General features: G+C 37.4%; 1 protein-coding gene across 5 annotated transcripts in view; it reads left to right on the top strand.

Moving 5' to 3' along the window:
- Zfr (zinc finger RNA binding protein) overlaps positions 1-19,116 on the top strand; it is a 66,503-nt gene extending 47,387 nt beyond the window's left edge. For 4 of the 5 annotated variants that reach the window (XM_055601019.1, XM_055601017.1, XM_055601020.1 and 1 more), the window contains 6 exons: positions 701-842; positions 5,302-5,399; positions 6,244-6,339; positions 13,229-13,340; positions 13,459-13,556; positions 17,634-19,116. In XM_055601019.1, the coding sequence (XP_055456994.1) occupies positions 701-842; positions 5,302-5,399; positions 6,244-6,339; positions 13,229-13,340; positions 13,459-13,556; positions 17,634-17,813 (726 nt within the window). In that variant the 3' untranslated portion in view covers positions 17,814-19,116. Of the gene's footprint in view, positions 1-700; positions 843-5,301; positions 5,400-6,243; positions 6,340-13,228; positions 13,341-13,458; positions 13,557-17,633 lie in introns of those variants that run through there. The other variant, XM_055601021.1, reaches the window with a different exon arrangement.
- The last annotated feature ends 7,561 nt before the right edge of the window (positions 19,117-26,677 follow it).

The following is a 26,677-nucleotide window of genomic DNA, read 5'->3' as shown; positions in this document are numbered from 1 at the left end:
AATGGTTGAGTCAGGCTCCTTGAGGTACTCAGACTTATTTTACTTCCCTTCAGAGTCTATAAATATGGGAAATAAACAGTGGCAACAGCTATTTTTTTTAATTCATCAATTAAAGACATACATATATACCAATAACTTTTATTAAAGATAATGGAATAGGGCCTGAAGAAATGGCTCAGAGATTTAAGAACCGTTCTTCCAAAGTCTTGAGTTCAATTTCCAACAATCACATGGTGGCCAATAACCATCTATATTAAGATCTGGTGTCCTCTTCTGGTTTACAGGCACACATGCAGACAGAATGCTGTATAAATAATAAATAAATCTTTATATAAAAAATATATAATCAGTTAAAAACACACAGATGATTCCAGGAATCAGAGCCACCCCCCTTTTTTTTCCTCTTTGATTACCAGATACACACATGGTGCATAGGAACACATGCAGGCAAAATACTCATGCACATTAAAAATAAGTCAATAAAATTTTCTTTAAAGTAGTGGAAAATAATAGTTCCACAAAATTTTCTAAAAATAAGGAAGGGCAAAAGATGAATGGTTAGGGTAAACTGGCATGTGTCTTTAGAGGAAAGAGAGTACAGGCTATGTAGAATGTTAATATAATAAACCAAAGCCACAAGAAAACTATTTTTGTCTTTTAATGCAAAAGATTCAACTAATTTCTTATCTTCATTATGTAGGTTATAAGTCCTGAGAAGTATGACATAAAATGTGCTGTGTCTGAAGCAGCGATAATTTTGAATTCGTGTGTGGAACCCAAAATGCAAGTCACTATCACCCTGACATCTCCAATTATTCGAGAAGAGAACATGAGGGAAGGAGGTTGGAAAGCCAATTAAAAATTCTACTTTTCTGTTAACTTTTTGTTTTCCATTTACCTACCCTTTATGATGGCATTGAGCCCTAGAAGGCAACATGCTGGCATTACATATGAATTATGTAGATTTAACTTACTTAGCAGTTAGTTTTGTTTTAGATCATTTCTAACAAAGTGAATACTCTTCTTAGTGATGTACTATTATAGAAAATACATATTATTTGATTGGTTTTCTTGATATATTTTTTTTTCTTTCTTTTCTTGCGGACCTCAGATTTCTGGAAAAAAAAAACTTCAAAAAAATTTTACATGTTTGACACTTGGAAGAAGTATAAATACTGTTTAATAACTAGGGGCCTTGTCTTGAAAAAGATTTCATAAATTGGCAAACTATAATATGCACTTAAAATTAGTATGTATATAGTCATGGATTTGGCCTGTCCTGAAGTAAATATTTCTAGTTCTCTGAGGTTGCTCTTTGGTTTTTCGTTCTTTCATAAATGCAGAACATGCTGATGAACACAGATTTGGGCTTTTGGCCTGCATATCATGCTAGAACTCTTAACAAATGATGTAGATAAGTGAGTTACAGTACAGGTCAGGGTTTTGGTTTTGGTTTTGGTTTGTTTTTTTTAACTGGATTTGCATTTGTAGAACATGAAACACTTCTGGTGCCAGCAATGTTGCTTTAGGGACTATTCTGTAACAATTTCAAAGCTTCCAAAGCTTTTAAGCCAAAAGCATGATCAGTGTCTGCAGTAATGTTGGTTCTCTTGTTTTATGGGTCAGATAAAATTTACTTTGTTTCCTTTCATGCTTTTATCCATCTTAAGTTGTTGAAATAGAATTAAATTTTATACTGTTTGTAGTACAGGTTAAGGAGAAAGATTATCTTTGAAATTTGTTTTTTTTTTAAGACAAAGCAATTATTTCTAAGAAACTGGGCTTTTTATGGCCCAAGAACAGAATATTTTAGTCAAAATTTCATTGGGAGACATGTATGATTTTGTATATTTCCTATGTACGCCATATTAGCATTTTTAATGTTGTATCTTAAGCTTTGTATCCTAAAAATTACATGAATTTTATGTAAAGGATCATTTGTGTGAACATGAGTTTCCCTCGAGGTCTGGCTGTCCATGTTGCTGAAGAAAGTAGTTCCCGAGCCAATTGGCCAAGTTGTATGTAGCATATGATCCTTTACTTCGGTTTTAAAAATGTAATATGTTATAAAATTAATGTTGCTATACTTAGTGTAAAATTATGCTCATGTAACCATTTAGCTTTATTTCAGAATGCTTCTGTGTATTTAGCCTCAGTTAGTTCATTATCAAGACATTTTATAAGTTAATAGTGTAAATTTGTAGTACATTGTTTAACATGCCCTTTCTAAAGGAAACAAAATTACATTTTTGTCTGACCCAGACTGAGATAGAATTACAATTCTGAATTTTATACATATGATCATGAGGGAAATGGTCAGCCTAAAATCAAAATATTTCCTTCAAGACACTGAGCTGGAAAGTTGGATACACAAAATAATAATCAGTGTAGAAACATTGATTAGAGTGTTCCTTGCTGCAGATGACTGCAGTAAACCCATGTTTTTAGCTTTATCATGAAGATTGCTTCTTTCTAGCTGCAGAATATCGGTATGTATTCTCTCTCACTGCAGCTCCTGATGCTCTGTGTCTTAAAATCATTTAAAGCCTGTAGCTTGCTTTGGGGAGTTAGTGCAGGGTGTAAGGAAGGCTTTGCCGGAATATCCTTTATGAATCATGAGACAACTATTACATTTCTATATAGTATGATATGATAGCCTCTTTAATGTGTAATGGTCCTGTTTAATGTGAAAATCATTTAATAAAAGAAATGACTAAATTGTTGAAATAACTGTTCAACACATGACAGATCTCTTTTCTGGAACTGTGTTTGACAGTTAACACGCAATAAACATTTAATTGACTTTAGCTTGAAATGTTCAGAATGCTCTAACCATTGCTACAGAGTCTTTTCTGCAGCAAATCAAGTATTGTGTGTGTGTTTTTCTACCTGTAGCTTATCAGGCCCGGTCCAAAGCCTTCTAGCAGAAGGGATTGATTCCTGTCAGGGGTTGCTGCCAAGACATCGGAAGGATTTTTGACCAAGGTTTTCAAAAGCTCAGTGTCACATCTGCCATTTGACTAAGGAGGGATTTTGGATGCAGAGTCTGGCATTTATTTTGTCTTTTGTGTGGCTACTTTGTTTGTCTTTTGTCTCTTCTAGAATTGAGCAGTGTTCACACTAGTTTTTAAATAGTTGAGTGAATTATATTTTATATAACCATGTTAATTGAAATTAATATATTCCCATTAACTTTTAATCATAAAATAGTGTGGACACAGCATGTCTTCTAATTGGTGATTAACCCCTTATAATTTGTGAAATGCATTCATGTAGGAAAATAATTTGTATTTTGTTTTTATAAATTAACAGATTTTTGTTTTGTTTCATTGACCATTAGGGAACAAGTGTGATTTTAGTACAATATATCTAAGGGGTTAATCTACTTAAACATAAAAATGGGTACAAAAATCCACACTCTAAATTTAACAGAATTTCCTACTTATAGCTCTTATTTGTTTTTAATTTGTAATAGGTGTTCTGGCATCATTGAATTTGTATTGTAGATTAAAATTTACAAAGTTACGCTTTTGTACAAAAAAATTTCTACATATTGGCAGAATTTATGAAATTCTGAGATACTTTAGATTTAGAAACTTTACATTGACCATAGTCTATTTCTGCCTTTAACATTCCTGTAAATAAGAGCAGTAGTCAGAGGTCCTTTCACATAGTCTGCATATTTTGGAAAGTGGAATGAAGTTTTTTCTTCTTCAGGTTAGTTAGTTATCCTTTCTTTGTCTTTTTTCCTTATCTCGTTTTTTAGGTACCTTTTCATATTTCATCTCCTCAGAAAAATAAGTTACTTTTTTTCCATGGGCTGGAAAGATGGCTAATTGATTGAGAGCAGGTGCTGCTCTTGCAGAGGACCCCAGTTCAATTTCCAGCACCATGGTCAGGCAGCCTATATTCAGTTATACTCCTGCTCCAGGGGCCCTAATGCCTTCTGGACTCTATGGGCACCCACAAAGGAGCATAAATAAAAATAAATTCTAATAAAACCAATTTCTATATGCTTAGAAGACAAAAATTTGAGCACTTTACCCAGACTCACAGTATTCTTTTTATTTTCTGTATTTCTTTTGTCCCTCATAGTCATTCGAAATACTCAGTAAATTATTGTATCCTAAATATCTCATAGTTTTTGTCCTTTCCAGCTACTGCTTATACTCAACAAATTGCTTTTTGTAATTTTCCTGTATTTAAAAAATACACTATAAGCCAGGCATGATGGCTCACACTCTTAATCCCCGCTCTCAGAGGCTGAGAGAGGAGAATAAATCGTAAGTTCAAAGCCAAAGCCAGCCTGAGCCACAGTCACCTTGCTTCAAAAACCAGAAAAGCAGCAAAATATAAAGTAGATGGCAGCTGTGAATTAGATTGTTGACATATTTGTATTTAATTATGTAATATTTTGACCAGAAATTTGTTATCTTATGCACATTTTATAGACATTTCAGGTAAACCTGTAACTGGCCTAAAGGATCTTCACTTTTGTGAATGACTTATTAATTTAAACTGGCCATTATTAATGTAAAGTTAATTTCTTAACCTGATTTAGTTTACTGTTTTCTCAAGTTTTGTATAACATGTTTTAACCAACTTAAAAGACCCTATATATTTACCATTGAAGAATTCTGCTTATGGCTTCTTTTCTGTACTTAATTGGTTTTAACTGTGCTAGTTTCTGTAGCTTTTTTCTGCTTTACTCATTGTTTCTCTCTGCTTCCTGTTTGGAATACTTTAATGAAAACATTTCATTTTAGAAGGCATTTCGTATTCCCTTACAACATCCAAAAGTTCTATTGAACATAAAGAATTCTCATAGAAATAAACCTCATTTTGGTCCTTTGTTTTGTTTTTCCCCCCTTGTAATTGTTGTATTGATCATTCCATATTTTTTAAGTTCTTTCTTATATTAGTCCCAGAATAATCTAGAATGCTTTACCAACTTGGTAGTTTATTGTGCACTCCCATTTAAGGTGGATTTTTGTGTTCCCTTTTGTCTTTGTCTTCTTTGTGCTGGTGCGCTGTGTCCAATAATCTTTCCTGTAGATTTCATTTTGGTGAGTAAGGTTTCTATTTCCAGAAAATTATTGTATCATTCAAGAGTTTACCTTAATTCTCCTTTTGTTCTTCATATTGTATTATGTAAATTTGTTAAAAGTTATTCCCTGTATGAATTAAAGTAAAAAGCTCTCAAATGGCTCACGTGACACTGATGCTACTTTAAGGAAGTGTCTTGCTCACCTGGTCAAACACCCATTCCTCACTGCATTTTGCCAATTCAATCCATTTTAGATGTAACCTCGGGTATGGTGAAAGACCCACCGGACGTCTTGGACAGGCAAAAATGCCTTGACGCTCTGGCTGCTCTACGCCACGCTAAGTGGTTCCAGGTTCGGAACATCATTTTACTTTTTTCTTGTAGCCTTATGAGAGAGTAGTTCAGTACAACATGTTTAACTATGCTTAAACATTTCAAAAGATTGCCTAAGCAACACTATTTTAAATCAAATCTCAGAAAATAAGTTATCATAGAAAGCTGAGTATAAAGATCTGCATTTTGCGGTTATTATTAATTTGACAGTAAGCAGGTTTGGGGGTGTTTTGTAGTCTGGGTTTTTATTTTTAGTGGCTATATTTAAAGTTGACTTCTTTAGGAACATCACATGTTTTTGTATATATATTATATTCCATAAGGCTGCAGATTAACTTTGCTTTAAATAATGGAATATGTGTTTAAAGCTTTGTGTATAGTTTTAAGATTTCCCCCCTCTTTCTCTAAGTTAATAAGTGTAGGGAATGAAAGATGAGGAAGCAGCTGCTTGGTTTAGTGACTTTGCAGACATGCAAAGGCACAGAAAGGAAACCAAACAGATTTCCTTAACCTTTCAGTCCCTAGACAAACTTTTTAGCTCTTTACTTTCCTTTTTATTTCTAATTTAGGTAGATTTTTTTTTCAGTTTACTGTTTTGTATGAACACAGGTCAAGGTTCACAGGAGATCAAGAAATATTATTCTTGCATAATCTGTTTACTTTGACCTAAGTACTAGCTTTTAAATACTAACTCTGGCATAAAATATTGCTGTAAATGGCAGCTCATGAATCCAACTTAAATATAATTATTTTTATTTTTAATCTGAGCTTCCATTGAGCAGTGGTATTTTAACTTCTTTTCATCAAGGGATATTTTTACTATTTCTAAGATTAATTCAGTTGGTTTTTGTGTTGCCCTCAAGGCTAGAGCTAATGGCCTACAGTCCTGTGTGATTATCATACGTATTCTCCGAGATCTTTGTCAACGAGTTCCAACGTGGTCTGATTTTCCCAGCTGGGTAAGTAACCTGTGACAGCACAATGTGAAAGATGAGCATTTAAAAAGGTCTTCTCTGGTTACTCTTTTCCCTCTGACCCTGTTTTCATTTATATACTGTATTTGATGTAAATCTTGAAGATCTGAGAATACTTATTTTGTTAGTATTTACTAATTAAAAAATTAGCTTGGGCTGGTGAGATAATTTAGTGAGTAAGTTCAGTTGCCACCAAGCCTGAAACCTGAGTTCCATCCCTATGGTAGGAGAGAACTGACTTCTAAAAATTGTTCTTTGACTTCCATATGCAAATTGTGGTACACAGAGAAGTAGGGAGGAAGACACAGTGAATTGAGTGGACAAATGAATGATTGTTTAAAAAAAAAAGTTTAAGTTGGATTGCAAATTAAAAAAAAAAGGAGAGAACTATTTATACTAGACTATGTAACAGCTTAGCTGTGCAAGCTTTAGGACCTAAGGTCAAGCCCCAAGACCCTCAGATAAAATAATAAAATACTGTGTTTGTTGTAACTTTAGTATGTGTTGGCCAACATGGAAGGATTGCTGTCTACTAACCTACTCCAGGTTCAGTGAGAGACCCTTTCTCAAGGAAGTATGCTAATGAAAGTGTTGATGTCAAGTCATACCTGGGCGACAAGTGTAAGAGCCTGTAATGAACAAACATGAAAAGACTCACTGTTTATTTAAAGGCAAACTGTTCTTGAATAATAAAAATTCAGATAGAGATTGTCCAGAAATAAAAGTCAACCTGTTGTTTTCAAGTTAGGTTATTGAAAGTTAAATAGCCATGGTTATCTTTTACTTCTTTATTCTTTTATTGTTTTGTTCTTACTTGTTTTTGTGTTTAAGCATTCTATGCTTTAAAAAGAAGCTTGGACTTAAGTAAGGGCAATCAGTTTTGGTTTGAGGATCCCTCCATTCAATGTATATATTTTATATAAATTATATATTTTTATATTTTATATATAATATATATTAATATTAGAGGCACAAATTATATGTTTAGTATACTTTAAAACTCCTAAAAGGATGTGTGCCATGTTTTAGTAATTATTTCTAAGGGAAGTGGGAGGAAGAATAATTAAGATGAAGAGCTATAATGTCTCATTTTTATTGGAGATGAGAGGGGTGCGTGTATTTGTTAATTGTGTGGTTAGGTAACTTTATGGAGGAATCCAGGTATTTTTGTATACCTGTGGCCTCAACACTGGGGAAGCTTGACGCAGAGAATTATAAGTTACATTGTTTTTAAGACCCTATGTTAAAAAAGCCAAATAAAATAAATATATAGAAGGGAAACAGTTTTCTGTTATGTCTGATTAATATGACTTCTATTTAGAGACAACTATCCTATTGTCAGATTAACTTTGTCTGACATAACTATCTTTTCTATTAATTGTTTTTGTCTTTTGCCAGTTTCCTGGGGTTTGAGGAAATAATTTGGTTTTCAGCTTTGTCCTATTCTTCATTTATTAGTTCTTAGTTACTTTTCTTTTTTCATTTATTTTTATGTATATGAATACTCTATCTGCATGTACACCTGCATGCCAAAAGAAGACATCAGATCCCAGTATAGTTGGTTGTGAGCCACAGCGTAGTTGTTAGGAATTGAACTCAAGACCTCCGGAAGAAAAACAGAGTTCTTAACCACTGAGCTGTCTCTCCAGCCTTTAGTTACTTTGCTGTGAAAGAGACACCATGACCAAGGCAACTTATAGAATAGTTTATTGGGGGTTTAGGTTAGGGCTTCAGAGGGTTGCTCCAAGAGCACTATATCAGGGAGAATATCAGCATGCAGGCTTCCTACTAGAACAGTAAGTAGCTGAGAACTTACATGTTGAAATAACAACTGACACAGAGAGAGCCAACTGGGAATAATATGGACTTTAAAGACCTCAAAACCCACCCGTAGTGAAACACCTCCTCCAATAAGGCCATACTTCCTAATCCTTCCCAAAACATTCTACCTACTGAGAACCAAGCATTCAAATATATGAGCCTCTGGTGCCTCTGTGGACCATTCTCATTCAAACTACTACATTTCCACTCCTTGCCCCAACAGGACTTTGGCCATACCATAATGCAAAATTAATTTAGTATAACTTCAAAAGTCCCCTGATTTTTTTTCAGTCTCAACAGTTTTAAAAGTTTAAAATCTCTTTTGAGACTCATCACAGTCTCTTAGTTGTAACTCTCATAAAAGCAAAACCAGAAAGCACATTTTTTACTTATACTATACAGTGGCACAGAATATACAATACCTTTCCAAAGGTTTGGAAAAGGGGCATAATAAGGAAGTGGACCAAAGAAGACCAAAATCCAGCAGTGCAAATTCTAAAAACCTGTAGTTCTGTGCTCATCCTTTCTAATTTTGCTGACTCCCTATCTGCAGTGCTCCTTGATAGACATCCCCCAGTTCTAGTGTCTCTGACATAATCCAGCCTTCACTTTCACAGCTTTATGCGATATCCTCTTTGGGCCTTCATTCAGGGACTCCTACCATATACTTGGCCTCAGTAGCTTTCATTGGCCATGGAGGAAGATTCCACAACCCCGTACTGTAGTATCCTTCATGGCTCTGAAGCCAGAACCATGTGGTGATGCGGTGATGCTGCCAAATTCTTCTACCTGCTTGGGATGAAATTTTGTTCCCGTCCTTGAATTTTATTTACATAAACTTTCTTTTGTTATTGTTCACTTGGAACAGGTAATTCCTTAAGCCAGTGATTCACAACCTATGGGTCAGGACCCCTTTGGGAGTCCAATAATCCTTCTACAGGAATCACATATCAGATATTTACATTATAATTTATAACAGTAGTAAATTACAGTTATGATGTAGCAATGGGTCACCACAGCATGTGGAACTGTATTGAAAGGTCACATCATTAGGGAGGCTGAGAACTACTGCCTCAGGCTATTTCTTTTTACAAATTATAGGACTGGCCGGGTGGGGTCTGACCCTGAGGGCACCACTCACTTAATTCCATTTCTCGTATCTCTCTGAGCCCTAAACTCCAACATCAGATTTCCAGGTCCTCTTTTTCACAGTAGACCTGCATAAGAGTGGTAACTAATAACCACATGACAGAGTCAACACTATACTGTCTTGAAATCTCTGCCATCGAAATTAGTCTTGAAATCTTCAGTTTAGTCTTAGGCTTATTCTTAAAGCAAGAGCAAAAAGCAGCCACATTCTTTGCCCAAACTTTCCAAAAATGGTCTCTAATTCATTTGCTAATATTGTTCCCCTCAGAGATCTCTTGAGCTAACAGCCTTCTTAGTCTATAATGATTTTCAGCAGTGTTGTCTTGCAGGCTCCTACTAGGATGGCTTATTAAGCCCTCCTTATATCATTCGGCTGCTTTCCTAGTCCCAAAGTCTTCCATGTTCCTCCAAAACAGCATGATCTGACTTTTACAGAACAACTCTAGAACCAACTCTGGTTAACTTTCTGTTGCTTTGAAGAGAACTATAACTGAGGCAACTGATAGAGAAAGAGTTTACTGAGAACTTGTGGTTTCAGGGGATTAAATTTAATGACTGCCATCGTGGGGGTGCATGACAGGCAGGCATGACACAGAGCAGTACTAAGAGCTTAAATCTGATCCACAAGCAAGAGGCAGAGAGGGCTAATTGGGAATGGCAAATGAGTTTTTGAAGTCTCAAAGCCCACCTGCAATGACCCACCTCTTCAACCAAGGCCACACCAGCTAACTCTTTTTAGTTCCACCAACTGGGGACCAAGCATTCAAATTATGAGTCTTTAACAGGAACCTTGTTCATGGAAATACTGGTTGAAATGTACCAGAGGGGTACATTTGTTATTAAGAAATTATTTTAATTAATAGTTGTCATGCAACATCTATACAAGATAGACTTTTCATATTCTTCAGGAGTGTAAGATGTCATGCAAATTTATACCCATCTGTTTTTTGATCTGTTTAGTTAACACAGTTACATTTATTACATACAATGGGCAGCTTCAGTACATTCATATAATATGTAATGAGTTGGTCAGGTCATTGACATATCTATCACTTCAGACCTTTTTCAGCCTTTTTTATGCTGGAGACATTGAGTCTTCTAACAGCTACCTTGACATAAAAGAGCTAGAGTTGTAGTTCATATTAGAGTACTTGCCAAGAACATGTAAGATTAGGGTTTTGATGCTCATCACCTAATGCATACACCCCAAAAACTTTGACTACTTGTTAAGCGTTGTCATCCTGCTGTGCCACAAATTTATAGGTTATTATGCTGATCCGTTTTTGTTTGTTTTGGGTTTTGGTTTTTTGTTTGGTTTGGTTTTCAAGACAGGATTTCTCTGAGGCTTTCTGCTCCATCTGTATAGACCACGCCCTCCTTGAACTCACAATGATTGGCCTACTGCTGCCTCCCTGAGTGCTGGGATTAAAGGCGTTCGTCACCACACCTGTCTCAAAAGGCTATGTTTAACCTACCCTTTAAAAGTGTGTTTATTATTAGGAGTGGGTAGAGTATACATACCGCTTGTTCTGTAAAGGCTGATTTCCTCCTAGGCTCCAAGATTACAAATTCTCTGCTCCTACCTCTGGGAAGTTAAAGATGATCAGAAGAAATCTTTACTTTTAGGAAAATATCCTACAGCACAATCCATTCTTCCCCAACTTATAGTTTATCAGTAAAATATTGAAGGTTTTGTTTGCTCACTTGCCAATTGCAACCTCAAGTTCCACATGAAGAGTGCTGGAAGACCCGCTTGAGCATAATCACTGTTTCTTGGGAATGTTCTTTTACTATCCTTTGTTGTTTGATGCAAGTTGTTAGATTTTTGCTTGCAGGCAGTAGCATGTGCATTGCTACGTTCTAGTAATAATTTAGTAGTAAAAATGCATTTTTTAATTATGTTTCAGAGGAGCAAGAGATTGAGAGATTTGGCCTTAAGATTGATTCAACACTGCTTACCTCTGGCTTTTATTTTCTTTTTAGATTTATTTTATTATTTTATATGTATTAATGTTTTGTCTACATGTGTGTATGCATCATGTTTGTGTCTGGTAACTGAGAAAGTCAAAATAGGATGCCAGAGCTCTTGGACTGGAATTAGACAATTGTGAGCCACCTTGTGCATACTGGGAATCAAACATGGGTCTTGTACGAGAGCAACAAATGCTCTTAACCACTGAGCCATTTCTCAGCCCCTATCAGTATTTCTGATTTTTGTATTGTATAGCTGAACATTTTTCAGCTTGTGAATCATTTTAGGCTTTCATTGTAGTTGCAAGTTATTTGGTGTTTTGTTTTGTTTTGTTTTTTAATTGTTTTTGGTGTTGCATTCACATATTTTACTTGTATGTTTTGAGCAGTGTGTAATTGTTTTTGGAGCCTTTATTTGTTGCGTTCACATATTTTACTTGTATGTTTTGAGCAGTGTGTAATTGTTTTTGGAGCCTTTATTTGTTGCGTTCACATATTTTACTTGTATGTTTTGAGCAGTGTGTGTGTGTGCCTATGTAGGTCAGAGAACAGTCTGCAGCAAAATTCTCTCCTTGGGCTATTGGTCCCAGGGATCAAACTGTGGTTGTAGATTGAAGGAAAGGGTAGAGAAGGAGAGGTGTCTACTTACAGGCAGTGATCTTAAGAAAATTCTGGAATTTTACTGTGATAATGAACAATTTTATAAGCCTACCAAAAGCTTCTGAATTGTAACTTTGAAAAATTGTGAATAGCACTAAATTTTAATGCAAACTTTTAAAAATTAAGAAAAAAATCCCAGATTAGTTACTTTTTAAGCCAGTTCTTTTACCTTTGTCTTAAGATTTTGAATCTCAAATATCAAATGAAGTGAAAATTGTTTTGTTTATTATCTTGTGGGTGACAGAATTCCAGTGATGCATTAATGTTGAGATAATACCTATTGTTTATTTAAAAAAAAAAAAAAAAAGCCAGGTTAGATGGGATAGCTCAAGCCTGTATAGTCTTAGCATTCAGATAAGCTAAGCAAGAGGATGAATCTGGCTACTTAGTGAGACCATGTCTCAGAATTAGAAACTGGGCTGGAGTGTACTGTAGTCTCTAGTACATAGGAGACCGAAGCAAAAGGACTGCTGAGACAGAAATAACTGAATTGGAAGAATTGAAGTACTAGTAGAATGCTGGCCTCCCCAAACTCTTAGAATCAAGTAGTCTATAGGTATTAGCCTGATGTTTCTCTTCTTTAAGGACAAATCTTAAAATGTGATGTTTGTGTTCCCTTAACTTTCTGGTTTGCGACTTTATTGTGTTGTTCATACTTACCTTGAACTCCTGATCCTACCGCTTTGACTTTACTCATTTGCTTCTTTTGAGGTGGAGTATCTCTGTAGGTCTGTTTGTCCTGGAGCTCACTATGTGAACTAAGCTGGCCTTGAACTCACAGAGATCCTCCTACCTTTGCTGTGGAGGCTAGCCAAGTTTCTTGTTTTTTATTGAGATGGTACTATGTTGTCCAGACCATACTCTCAACCAATTCATGGGCTTAAATAATTCTGGTTCAGCCACCAAAGAGAAGATAGGAGAGGCATGAAACTTCATGCTTTTATTTAATTTGAGAATTTCAATATTATTAAAAATTAATATTTTATACTTGTGTATTGCTACAAGTAGAGAAGTTAGTTCTTTCTTCTATGAAGGTTCCATCAGGGTGTTGTCTGTCTGTCTCAGGGCCACTTGGAGAAGTCAGTTCCATGGAGGTTAGGCTCATTAGCAATTGCCATTTACTCACCGAACTGGCTCACTGGCTCAGTACCTTGTTTACCATAACTTTGATAATCTTTATAATCTTTATCAATACTTGAATATATCTATCATTCTAATGGTGTTTAAAAAAGCTCTTTAAGCTGCTGAGCATATTTTATGTTTTTAAACTTAGGCTATGGAGTTACTGGTAGAGAAAGCAATTAGTAGTGCATCTAGTCCTCAAAGCCCTGGAGATGCCCTGAGGAGAGTGTTTGAGTGCATTTCTTCAGGGATTATTCTCAAAGGTAAGGTTTGTGTTTTTATTGAGTAAAAATAAGTTTACTTCTTTATTGAATAAGTGGCTTACTTTCCCAAGTAGGTAATGTTATTAATGGTTTTATGTCTTTACAATGATTGTTATAGGCAGCCCTGGACTTCTGGATCCTTGTGAAAAGGATCCCTTTGATACTTTGGCAACAATGACTGACCAACAGCGTGAAGACATTACATCCAGTGCACAGGTAATTGAATTCTTGTTGGATTACTGTCCTTATGGTTTGGAGGTTTTATAATTGTTTCTTTACATGTAATAACTGTGTACTAGCCGTTGTGATACTTATTTCAGAAGTAAGTCTTTAAAGGATTTTTACTGCCTGGTGATGGTGGTCCCATGCCTGTAATCCCAGCACTTGGGAAGCTCAAAACAGGCAGATCTCTGAGCTCCACGACAGCCAACGCTACATAGAAAAACCCTGTCTGGAGAAAAACAAAACAAAAAGATTTACCTTGCCAGAAGGGATAAAGCATACACATTGAATCCTACCACCTCAGAGATCTTTGCAAGCAGATCTCTGTAAGTCCCAGGCTAACCAGGGCTAAACAGTGAGAACCTATCTCTAAAAACAAACAAAAAGATTTACCTTAAACTGGTAGGATTTTAAATAATTATGTGAGTGAATCTGACTGTTGTATAATTGTGTGTTTGTCTTATATATACCACAGAATTTTCAACATTAAACACCTCACTAAATGTGACTATTAGGCTATGTATCAGGATTGTCACAAAGTCTCTGGTTATGTTGGAGTGAAATGTGCTTTTAAATATTATCAAAGTTTTGCCCTTTTTTGGCACCTTTCTCTATAGCAAAGACAACTGTGAACTCAAAAGAGTCTGGCTCCTTTGCATTTTATGACAGCTCTACCATCTCAGACAGCATTTAGTTTATGAAAAAATCATCACTGTTATCACTTAGAAGAAAATGGACTTACTGAATGAAAGTTTTCTATATTGAGGCTATTTTTTTATTATCCAGAAATATACTGAATTAGAGAACAAATGTAGTGTCTCTTAGTAATACTCCATTCCAAGATAAACGAGTGTTAGTCTTAAGGGCTTGTTGTCTATAATGATAAGAATAATTTGTGATTTCAGATGTACCAAGATTAACTTGTTATGCTAGAAAATGAACTGAAAGAAAACCATAGTATAAAAGTATTACACATATGTTAACAGACTTGTAAGATGTCCATTTCTTAAATACTAAGTAAATTTTTTTTTTTTTTTTTTTTTTTTTTTTTTTTTTGTGAATTTCAAGACAGGGTTTCTCTGTGTAGTCCTGGCGTCTTGGACTCGCTTTGTAGACCAGGCTGGCCTCAAACTCACAGAGATCTGCCTGCCTCTGCTTCCAAAGTGCTGGGGTTAAAGCCATGTGCCATCACACCCAGCCTTCCTTTAATTTTCTAGAACCAGGAATTAGTTGAAAATTTAAGGGAAAAGAAATTTGAGAATAGAATCAGGCATTTGAAATTTGACATTGCATAATTGGAAAAAAATTAAATGAACTAGAAGAAAATGGTCAAATTTAAGAGGTTGTCTGAAATTTAGCCTTTATTAAAAATGAAGACACCTGGCTATAGCTTCATAGGCTTGTTCTCTTTAACACTAGAGAGAAAGCTGCAGGAGAGATCTGGAGAAGGCCAGTGTGGGCTTTGAGACCCTTTTTCTAAAAGCTCCTCATAAGTGAAGGAGCTACTGATTTTATAACACTCGTGAAATAACAAGTTACAGAGGTAGACAGCAGAGAAGTTAGAATAGGAAAGGGGTTGGTATGGTTCTTGTAGGAGTTGTCTTAGGTAAATGGGATAGTTCAGTATTTTGATTGTGATGGTGGATCCATTTTGTAAGACTTCATACACAGTAGAATCTCAGGATTACGAGTCCACATACACAAATGAGCACATTCATAACTGGTGAAATCTGAGTGGGTTCTATGTTGATGTAATTTTCAGTTTCTTGGTTATGTATCGTGTATGTTATGTTAGCTTATGTTAGTGTTTTTACTTCCTTTCTCTCTGGTTGAGGCTATGCTTGCTTTCCTTTAATGATCAGCTTTATTCTTGGTTGTCTCTAATTCAGTGATTGGTTTGGGAGAGAGTTTTTGTTGTTTTCTTTTTCCTTTTGACATGAGGCCTTGCTGTGTTGTCCAGGCTAGCCTGCAATTTTCAACTGTCCTTTTTGAGCATCTAGTGGTTGTTTTTTTGTTTTTGTTTTTTTAAAAGAGTGAGTCTTAGACAGAGCCTCAGTCATTCTAATTCTTTCCTATAGTTGTGTCCAATACCTTTATCAGGGTAACATTTATAAAACTAATCTCTTCCTCGCTAGCCACTCTACCCCAGAGAAGAAATGGATCTTTCAGTGGTCCTTAAGAGGCTAGAGATGGAGCTCAATGGTAATGTGCTTGCCTAACATACACAAAATGCCCCTTCTCCCAGGCTCTGTCCCAGCACTGCAAAAATAAACACAAAGTAATTGGTTGTGTCAGTTCCGAAATTGAGGCTAGAGAGGTGGCTCAGTATTTAAGAGCATTTAGCTAATCCTGCAGAAGACCCAGGTTTGCTTCACATTCACTTGTAACTCTTATTTCTGGGGGATTTGACACCCTCTTGGCCTTATTTGGCATCAGGCAGGCACTCACACTCATAAATAAATTTTTTTTTCAAAGTTTTAGGAATAATTTGTCAGTCCCCTAATTTTATTTGCCACTAATTACTGTCCGCTTATATGGCAGAATTCTTTAATGTGCTGCATTAGAGATACATTCACTATGGTACCTTGTAGCTCAATGACAATGGCTTGTTCAGCATAATTAAGATCCTGAATTGTATACCCCAGCCCAAAATAGGGAGAGAGGTATTACAGGAATTGTGAGTCTGAACAGCAGCACTGAAAGCCACACTGTGTGGTGGAAGCTACCATTTACCATTAGGTAATGGAACTCAACAGGAGGTTGTTTGGTTGATTTGGGGTTTTGTTTTTCTTTTCGTTTTTGAGCCAGTGTCTTGACAGTGATGGTGCATGCTTTTAATCCTAGCATTTGGGAAGCAGAGGCAGGTGGATTTCTGGGTTCCAGGACTGCTAGGGCTTCACAGAAAAGCCCTCTCTGAAAACACACCCTCCCCCTTAAAAAACACTAAAAAACAAAAAACTTCAAGACCAGCCTAGTTTGAGTTCTATATCAGCCAGAGCTACATATCTCTCTCTCTCGTTGTTGTTCTTCTACTCTTTCTCTTTCTCTCTCCCTCACTCCCTCCTCTGTGCTCTCTCTTTAGAGATAATTTTTTATTTGGAATTGAAGATTAGTGCCAACATAAGTAACTTCCAGCTATCAAAACAACAGATATTTAAACAGATATAATTGTGACACAGATAAGCCTTTGGAATCAAAGAGCCTAAAACTGAACTATTAAATATATATAAGGGAATTTATATTTAATAAAGGACAAATCATCAACAAAATGGTCTTGAGGTAGCTGACTGATCTGTAGGAAAAAAATTAGATCTGTATGTGAGCTAATGACTTAAAGACACATATATATCAAAAGACTTAAGTGATCCTACACTAAAAGATGGGTGTTTTTCCCTTTTAGGTTAGTGTTAAAGGTAAGAATTGTTAATGAAAATATTGTATAAAATTTTAAGGCTATTGAGTCAGTAAATTTATGAAATGTGCTCATTCCCCCTGATTAAGTTATGAATAAGAATCAGATATTTTGCCTTTTATGCTTCTGAGAATTCCTTGGGGCAGGAGATTCAAGACAAGGCTTCTGTGTGTACCCCTGGCTATCCTGAAACTCACTCTGTAGACCAGGTTGGCCTTAAACTCAGAGATCCACCTGCTTCTGTCTCCCAAGTACTGGGATTGAAAGTGTGTGCCACCACCACTCAGAGTAAGAATTTTTTTATTCACAGTGTCCAGATGTAAAAGCAGGCTTGTACCATACATATTAGTGGGCACAGTAAGTTTGTAGTAGTATATATTTTGCAGCTCTATTTGTTGGTTTCTACCAGTTTTACATGTTTAACAGTTCTGCCTTCTATATAATTCATCACATGCCTATACATGTTTAGACAGGCTTTTGTTAGCACACTGTGAAGCCTTGGCTGTCATAGACTCACTTTGTAGAGTAGGCTGGCCTCAAACTCACAGTGTTCCACCTGTCTCTGCCTCCCTGAGCACTGGGATTAAAGGCGTCCACTACTAGGCCTGCCTGAATGTTTTGACTTTTAAATTAATTCTGTATTCTAACTTTGTTTGCAGTTTGCACTGAGACTCCTCGCATTCCGTCAGATACACAAAGTTCTAGGAATGGACCCATTACCACAAATGAATCAACGTTTTAACATCCACAACAACAGGAAACGAAGAAGGGATAGTGATGGAGTGGACGGATTTGAAGCTGAGGGCAAAAAAGACAAAAAGGATTATGATAACTTTTAAAAAGTTTCTGTAAATCTTCAGTGTTAAAATAGGTGCCGGTAGGCTGTTTTCCATTCATAATAATGTCTACTTTAAAGGTTTATCAAGAATATAAAGAGTTTCATAGAAGAACCAAGTTTTTCTATGATAGTAAAAACTTAATGTACAGTGTTAGGTATTATATGGATGGAAAGACACCAGAAAAATATTAGACTAGGGGAAATATAGTGGTTTCATTTTTTCCCCCATTATTTTGATTTTATTTACTGGTTGACCTTGCTCCCTGTACTTTTGTGTCTTTTATTAACTAGTGCATTGTGTTATTAAATCTTTACTGTATTTAATGCAGGATTTGTGCTTCAGTTGCTCAGTGTATTTTGATACTTTTATTTAGAAGTTTTGTTTGCTTTGACACTAGTTGTAAGTTCTTTGTGTTATAGATAATATCCTTTACCCCTTAATATTTTACGGCAGTACGTTTTTTTGTAACGTGAAACTGCAGGATTTTTCCTTTTGTTATTCTGTATGTGAAGGATTACAATACAAAAAGCTACCCTGCCATTTGAGTGCTCAGAACTGGGTGTTTCTGCAGATCTTGTGGCATTTGTCTATTTAGTGTGATATATAAAGGTGTAATTAAGACAAATTCGTTAATCTAATCAAGTTTGCTGTTAGTTGTGCATTAGCAGTATAAAAGCTAATATATATTATATGGTCTTGCAACAGTTTTAAAGCCTCTGCATAATTGATAATAAAATGCATGACATTTTTGTTTTTAATAGACATTTAAAATTATAATTTTAGGTTTAACGTAGATCTTTGTACAGTTGACTTTTTGACATAGCAAGGCCAAAAATAACTTTCTGAATACTTTTTCTTCTGTACAAGTGGAAAGGGCATTTTTCACATATAAGTGGGCTATTGTTTTCAAAAGAACTTCATCATTGTGCAACTAACAATAACTAGCCCTTAATTACGGTGACAGTTCCTTATTGATGTGTGTGCAATTACTCTAGCTGCTCTTACAGTATAACACAGTTGAATGATCCCCACACATCCTATCACCCAGATCATTTATAGATCTATTAACAGTGAGATTGATAAAGTATTACTGATTTAAAAAAAATAAGATTATCTAAGGAAAAAAACAGAAAATTATTTGGTGTGGCCGTCTTATATGCTTATGTCTCATATGAAATGCTGATACCCTAGCAGTGGTGTAATGAGGAGTTACACCTCACTGCTGATGTAGGTGTGCTCTGGTACACAGATGTCTTGTTGTCACAGCACTACAGTGAGATACAGAAATAAAAACTTAAATTAATGTAATGACTTAATTGTATTTTGTAGTAGGCTTGGTATAGATAACTTTGGCTTAATACTACTGAACACTCCAGTAAAATTGTATTCACATATACTCTGTATATATGTGTTACTCCTAACAAATGTATGTTGCCTAATCACATAATTCTAAAAGGTTTTAGATTTCACCACCATACTGGTTGGAACCCTCCCCCAGACTAAGATGCTGGGCATTCTTACAGATCTGCCCCAATTTGGACATGTTTGCAGATCTGTTTTATATTATCTGTATGATTTCAGCAAGTCTTTTTTTTTTTTTTTTTTCCCCCTGAGATGGGATTTCTGTGTGTAGCCTTGGCTGTCCTGGACTCCCTTTGTAGACCAGGCTGGCCACAAACTCACAGAGATCTATCCACCTGGCCTCTGAGTACTGGGATTATAGGTGTGTGTCACCACACCCAGCTGGAATCCCTTATTTTTATGGTTTATATTTTTACTGTGGGTTTTTGAATATCCATACAAATTTTAGAATTCTTTTTAAGGAGAGAGGTGTGTTTTTTTGTTTTTTAGTTAAGTTTTCTTTTAATGTTATTTTTTCACAATGTGTTCATTATATATCCTGATTGAATCCTCCTCCATCAACTCGCCTCAGTCTCACCCTACCTCCCTCTTCCCCTTCCCCTAGTCCACTGAAAGGGAGAGTTCTCCACCATTGCCATCAAAGATCACGAAACCAAGTTCATGACAGAGGAAGCCCCTGCTCCCCTCAGAGATCTGCATGGAGACAGAGCTGCCAGTTGGGCACACCTGAGCAGGGTGTCTAGGTCTCCTCTGTACATGGTCCTTGATTGGTGCATCAGTCTCTGCAGGACCCCCTAGGCTCAGATCCTGTAGCTTTGTTGGTCTCCTTGTGGGGGTCCTGTCCCCTTCATGTCCCTCTATCCCCATCCCCTCTTCCATAAGACTCCTTGCGCTCTGCCCAAGAGAGAGAGTGTTTTACTTCAAAATTTGAGGTACAACAAAAGTTCCAGTCTCTTAGAGTTATAAGAGATCTCTTCATTATAATGAATCACTACAAATATATTTCAAACTTTTCCATAAAATAGAAAAGGAACACTGCCCATCACTTTCTGACACTAGTATTATCACCGAGATACCCAAAGCAGAGAAAACACATACACGCACACAAAAAAATTATCAAATTGGCTTTATCTGATAATGTAGGGATGGTTAAATATATGTAAATTAAAAAGTACAAATTATGTAATCATCTCCATAAAAGCAAAATGTTAAAAAGTTCTGAAGAAACCATCAATATATGGACATATATCAACATAGCAAAGGCATATATTACATACCTACAGCAACATTTTAAATGGGAAAGAAAGCATTTGGACTACAGTCAGGAACAAGAATACTTTCTCCACTCCTGAGCTTCAAAACTAGATGGTCTTATTGGTGAAAACAATAGTGGTGGAAGAACAGTGAATAATCAAACTAGAACTAATTGAAAATTTCTCCTCTCCTAGCTAGACAGTCTGCAAGGCTTCTAAGTGAGGAAAGCCACCAATGACAACACCCAACAGAAAACCCTGTGTGTTACAATACCAACTTACCTGGCCTGTTGTGCCCGCTCGTGAAATAGTGGCATGAATGTTACAGAGAAATGTTTTTAGGATATTACTTTAGGGTTGAATTTGAGGCATGTTTCACAAAAGGGAACTCATGCTTGGTTATGCAAACCTGACCAAAAACTCACATCTGGGGAAGTCATAGGCCCTAGATGGGAACCTTCTACCATTGTCTTGATAAATAAACATGGTATCAAACTTCCTTAATATTTATTTTAATTCACATAGACTAGTGTAGACCTCAACACCAGGGAGAAAACCCCTGCAGTCATCAGCCGTTAATGGGAAGACATGTAACTGGTCAAAGTGCTGAGAACAAGGGATTATTGAATGTTCCTTGCTTCTTGATTACCCCATACTCCTGCACCTCTCCCTGCCTCAGCCTTTCTGCCTGTTGTGCAGTATTCACCAGAGAAGACTGCTCAGACGTGGGTTTAAGCCAGCAGGAAGTCTTTATTAGCCAGCTGGCAGCTACACCAGGTGTTCTGTATCCCAGTGTAGCAAAAGCCTTCTTCAGGGCGAGCTTTTAAGCACAAAAACTATGTTCTGGGTTGCCATACATCAGTTAACGAGAACAGTGGTTAGCTAGAAGCAGAACTACAGAAGCCAAAAAGCAAGGCTAATACATTTAGAGACTTTCCCAGAACTATGGACTTTGATGGGTTAGGCCTTTGTTTTAGTTTTGGCTGGTGTTTGTTGTGGTCTACATGTTGAGTATTGCAGCCTGAATGGTACTTCCATCATGGAGTAAGTTGTGCTAAGGTCTGGGGGCCTACTGAGGGGCTGGGATGCTGTTATACTGCCCCCCAGCATTCCACTTCACTATTCTTTTTTACCTATAATCTACAGCCCCTCTCCTGGCCCCTCCCCCATAAAAGGCCCCTTTCTAGTGTTCTGACTTCCATTTATGCCAAGTTAAACACACAAACCAAAAGATTTGAAGATAAGATGTGAAAGAAAGCAGGGCCTGGTGGTACACACCTTTAATCCCAGCTCTTGGGAGGCAGAGGCATGGCCAGCCTCCCAGGACAACACGGAGAAACCCTGTCTTGAAAAGCAAAAACAACAAAAGGAACAAAAATTTGGGGGCTGTATAGATGGCTCAGTGGTTACGAGCACTGCACTTCCAAAAGACCTCAGTTCAACTCCCAGCACCCATATGGAAGCTCAACTGTCTGAAACTACAGTTCAGGTGGTCTGACATCCTCACACATTCAGTGCACATTAAATAAAATTATGTAAATTATTTTACAAAATTTAAAAGAATGAATTTTTTTAAAGATAAAACAAAACATGGGTTTTGTCTTTCTGAGCCTGAGTTAACCTCACTCTGTACAATTCTTTCCAGTTCTATCCATATATACCTGCAGATTTCATGATTTTATTTTTCTATACAGCTGAGTAATATTTTGTTGTTAGTACATACTGCATTTTTTTTTTTTTTGCCTGTTCATCTGCTGATTAACATCTGGATTGAATTCATTTCCTAGCTGCTTTAAATAGAGCAGCAATGAACATGGTTGTGCAAGTACAGTGTGGAGCACAGAAACGCTATACCTGTGGTAGCTCTAGTTTTCGCTCTGTAGAACCCTCCATACTGACTTCCCCAGTGGCTGCAGCAGTTTACTTTCCCACTAGTGTCAGATACACAGTTGGCTTTCCCTATGTCTTGCCAGTGTCATCATTTGTTTTCTTTCTTTTTTAAATCCCATATTATTCATTCACTAATAATATTTAATAATATTCAATAACATTCAAATAATGTTCAATAGTATTCAAATAATATTCAAATGAATGAGTATTATTCATTTATTTTTACATCCTAACCACAGTTTTCCCTCCCTCTTCTTCTCCCAGCTCCCTCACCCCATCCATTCCTCCTCCGTTTCTCTTCAGAAAAGGGGAGGCCTTCCTTGGATATCAACCAACCCTGGCATATCAAGTTGCAGTAAGACTAAGCGCATCCTCTCCTATTGATGCTTGAGGAGGCAGCCCAGTAAGGGGAAAGAGTCCTAAAAGCAGGCAACAGAATCAGAGATAGCTCCTGCACATGCTGTTAAGAGTCCCACATGAAGACTAAGCTACACAACTGTAATGTATGTGACCTTGGGGTCAGTTCCATGCAGGTTCCCTGGTTGGTGGGTCTGTCTCTGTGGGCCCCTATGGACCCAGTTGGTTCTGTGTGTTTTCTTGTGTTTTTGGCCTCTCTGTCTTCTTTTCTTTCCCTCTTCTGCAGGATTCCCCAAGCTCTGCTTCATGTTTGGCTAGGGGTCTCAGCATATGTTTCCATCTTTGTGTTTGTTTGTTTGTCTGTTTTTTCTAGTCAAGGTTTCTTAGTGTAGTCCTGGCTGTGACTATGTAGACTAGGCTGGCCTTGACCAGGGATTCACCTGCCTCTGTCTCTTGAGTGCTGGGGATCAAAGGTGTGTGTCACTACTAAACTGCATCATTTGTTTTCTTTTTGTTGTTGTTGTTTGTTTGTTTGTTTAAATATGACTTCAATTCATTTTTTAATATATTTTTTATATATTACAATTTATTCACTTTGTATCCCAGCTATATTCCCCCTCTCTCAGCCCCTCCTAATCCCGACCTCCCTCCCTCTTCTCCCATGCCCCTTCCCAAGTCCACTGATAGGGGAGGTCCTCCTCCCCTTCCATCTGATCCTAGCCTATCAGGTCTCACCAGGACTGGCTGCATTGTCCTCCTCTGTGGCCTGGTAAGACTGCTCCCCCATTAGAGGGAGGTAATCAAAGAACCAGCCACTGAGTTCATGTCAGCGACATCCCCTGTTCCACTTACTAGGGAACCCACTTGGAGACTGAGCTGCCATGGGCTACATCTGAGCAGGGGTTCTAGGTTATATCCATGAATGGTCCTTGGTTGGAGTAACAGTCTCAGAAAAGACCCCTGTGCCCAGATATTTTGTTCTGTTGCTCTCCAGTCCCCTCCAGGTCTTTCTATCTCCCCCCTCATTCATAAGATTCCCTGCACTCTGCCCAAAGTTTGACTATGAATCTCAGCATATGCTTTAATACCCTGCTGGGAAGAGTCTTTCAGAGGCCCTCTGTGGTAGGTGCCTGTCCTAGTCCCTGTTTTCTCCATGTCCCATTTGCCTTTCTGAATGAGGATTGAGCATCTTACCCAGGATCTTCTTCTTGCTTAGCTTCTTTAAATGTACAGATTTTAGTATGATTATCCTGATATCTACTTATAAGTGAGTATATACCATATGTGTCTTTCTGCTTCTGGGATACCTCACTCAGGATGATCTTTTCTAGTTCCCACCATTTGAACAAAAACTCAAGTGACAACACATGCTGGAGAAGTGTGGAGAAAGGGGAACCCTCCTCCATTGCTGGTGGAAATGTAAATTTGTACAAACACTATGGAAATCAATCTGGCATTTTCTCAGGCAATTATGAATAGAGCTATCTCAAGATCCAGCTATACCACTCCTAGGCATATTTCCAAAATATGCTCAAGTATACAACAAGGACCATGTTCGTAACAGCTTTATTCGTAATAGCCAGAATCAACCCAGATGTCCCTCAATGGAGGAATGGATACAGAAATTATGGAACATTTACACAACGGAATACTACTTAGCAATTAAAAACAAGGAAATCATGAAATTTGTAGGCAAATGGTGGAAACCAGAAAAGATCATTTGTCTTCTTAATCATAATCATTCTGACTCGGGTGAGATGGAGTCTTAAAGTCATTTTAATTTGCGTTTCCTTGGTAGCTAGGTGTTGAACACCTTTTAAAATGTTTTCTAGTTATTTGCATTTCTTCTTTAATAAATTTTCTGGTGCAGTGAATCTTAGGAAAGAAGGGGAAGATGGTAAGACCTGGAGAGGACAGGAGCTCCACAAGGAGAGCAACAGAACCAAAAAATCTGGGCACAGGGGTCTTTTCTGAGACTGATACTCCAACCAAGGATCATTCATGGATATTACCTAGAACCCCTGCACAGATGTAGCCCATGGCAGCTCAGTCTCCAAGCGGGTACCCTAGTAAGGGGAACAGGGACTGTATCTGACACGAACTTAATTGCTGGCTCTTTGATCACCAACCCCTGAGCGGGGAACAGTCTTGCCAGGCCCCAGAGGAGGACAATGCAACCAGTCCTGATCATACTTGATAGGCTAGGATCAGATGGAAGGGAAGGAGGATCTCCCCTATCAGTGGACTTGGAGAGGGGCATGGGAGGGAATGAAGGAGGGAGCTGCAGCTGGGATATAAGATGAATAAACTCTAATTAATATATAAAAATAAAGATGTAATTAACTTTTTTTCTGTGGCCAGACATGGTAGCTCATGCCTTTTATTGTAGCAGTTGGGAGGCAGAGGCACATGGATCTCTGTGCGTTTCAGACCAGCCTCTCTACAGTTCCAGGACAGCCAGGGCTACATAGAGAAACACTGTCTCAAAAAAATTGAAAAGAGGAAGTGGAAGACAAAGGAGGGGGAGGGAGAAGAAGAGAAGAAAATTTTACCAAGTTTGTGAGGCCATAGAGTTGGCTCAGTGGTTAAAAGCACTTGTTCTTACAAAGGCCCAGAGTTTGATTCCTAGCACCTACAAGGAGGCTCAGCATTGCCTTTAGGTACCACTCATGCATGTGGTATGTATACATGCCAGGAAAGCACTCATACCCACAAAATAAAATAAATCTGAAAAAATCCTTTAAAAAATATTATACCCACAAAATAAAATAAATCTGAAAAAATCCTTTAAAAAATATTCTGTTCAGTTCCATGCCCATTTCTTAATTGAGTTCCTTGTTTCCTTTTCAAAAAAGATTTATTTATTTATTTTATTGTATATGAATGCTTTATCTGCATCTACACCTGCATGCCAGAAGAGGGCATGAGATCCCAGTACAGATGGTTGTGAGCCTGAGAGCTTGAAGTTAGGACTTCTGGGAGAGCAGCCAAATGCTCGTAGCTGCTGAGCCATCTCTCTAGCCCCTGCTTATTTTCTTAATGCTTAGGCTTCTTTGAATTTTTCTTATAGGCCTCATCCTCTGCTGGATGAACAGCAGCCGTCACCCTCATGGACCATCTCCTAGGCTCCGTTTTTTGTGTATTAGTGCGTGTGCAGGCGTGTGTGCATGCAGTGCATGCCTCTTCTCCTGTCTTCCGTGGATTCTGGGAACAGAACTCAGGTTGTCAGGCTTGTGGGGTAGGTGCCTTATCTTGCTGAGCCATCTTGATGACCCCTAACTTTTTTTTTCTTTTAGTCTTTAAAGTTTCGCTCACAGAGCCCCTGCTTCTTAGGCTTCCTCACTTTTGTCTCCTGTCAGCTATGAGCTTCACACCTGCCAAAGGCGATGGAGCCTTGCAAGGGCCGTGTGCTGAAAACCCTATTCAAACTGTGGTAGCCCATTTGGAGTTAATGGCAAAATGGAGTATGCGTCTGAGCAGTGGAATTTGGCCTCTTGGCCCTGGCTATAATCTAAAGTTTGTTGTCTCAGAGACTGACCCTGGCAATTCTACAGCAGAGGGCTCTGACCCTGAGAAACTCCGTGCAACCATGGTAACCAGACAGCAGGTTCTGTGTAACCTTAAGTGAGCCCTCAGATGTTTTGGCTAAGAAAAAATTGCCTCCATGAGAAACTGCTTGTAGTTTCCTGCTATTTAAGTGTTAACCTGACTTTCAGTAAACGACACCTAGATCAGAGCCTAGACTTGGTGTCCTTTGTGTTGCCTTGCTTCCCTCCTTTCCCCCAGCCCTCTCTCAGGTGTTATCCAGGTGTCACTGCAGGCCGGTAACACAAAACAAGCAATTTCTCCCTTTAAATCATTTTTCTCACATCTTTGTTCCAGAAATAAAACATTAACACAGACCCCATCTCAAAAGAGTGGGGAATGTCAATATAATATAATATAATATAATATAATATAATATAATATAATATAATATAATATAATATAATATAATATAAT

The sequence above is a fragment of the Psammomys obesus genome, unplaced genomic scaffold (genome assembly GCF_907164565.1).
Source record: "Psammomys obesus unplaced genomic scaffold, mPsaObe1.curated_primary_1811, whole genome shotgun sequence".
Lineage (NCBI taxonomy): Eukaryota > Metazoa > Chordata > Mammalia > Rodentia > Muridae > Psammomys > Psammomys obesus.
The sequence above is the reverse complement of the archived record's forward strand: the minus strand, read 5'-3'. Positions and strand labels throughout refer to the sequence as shown.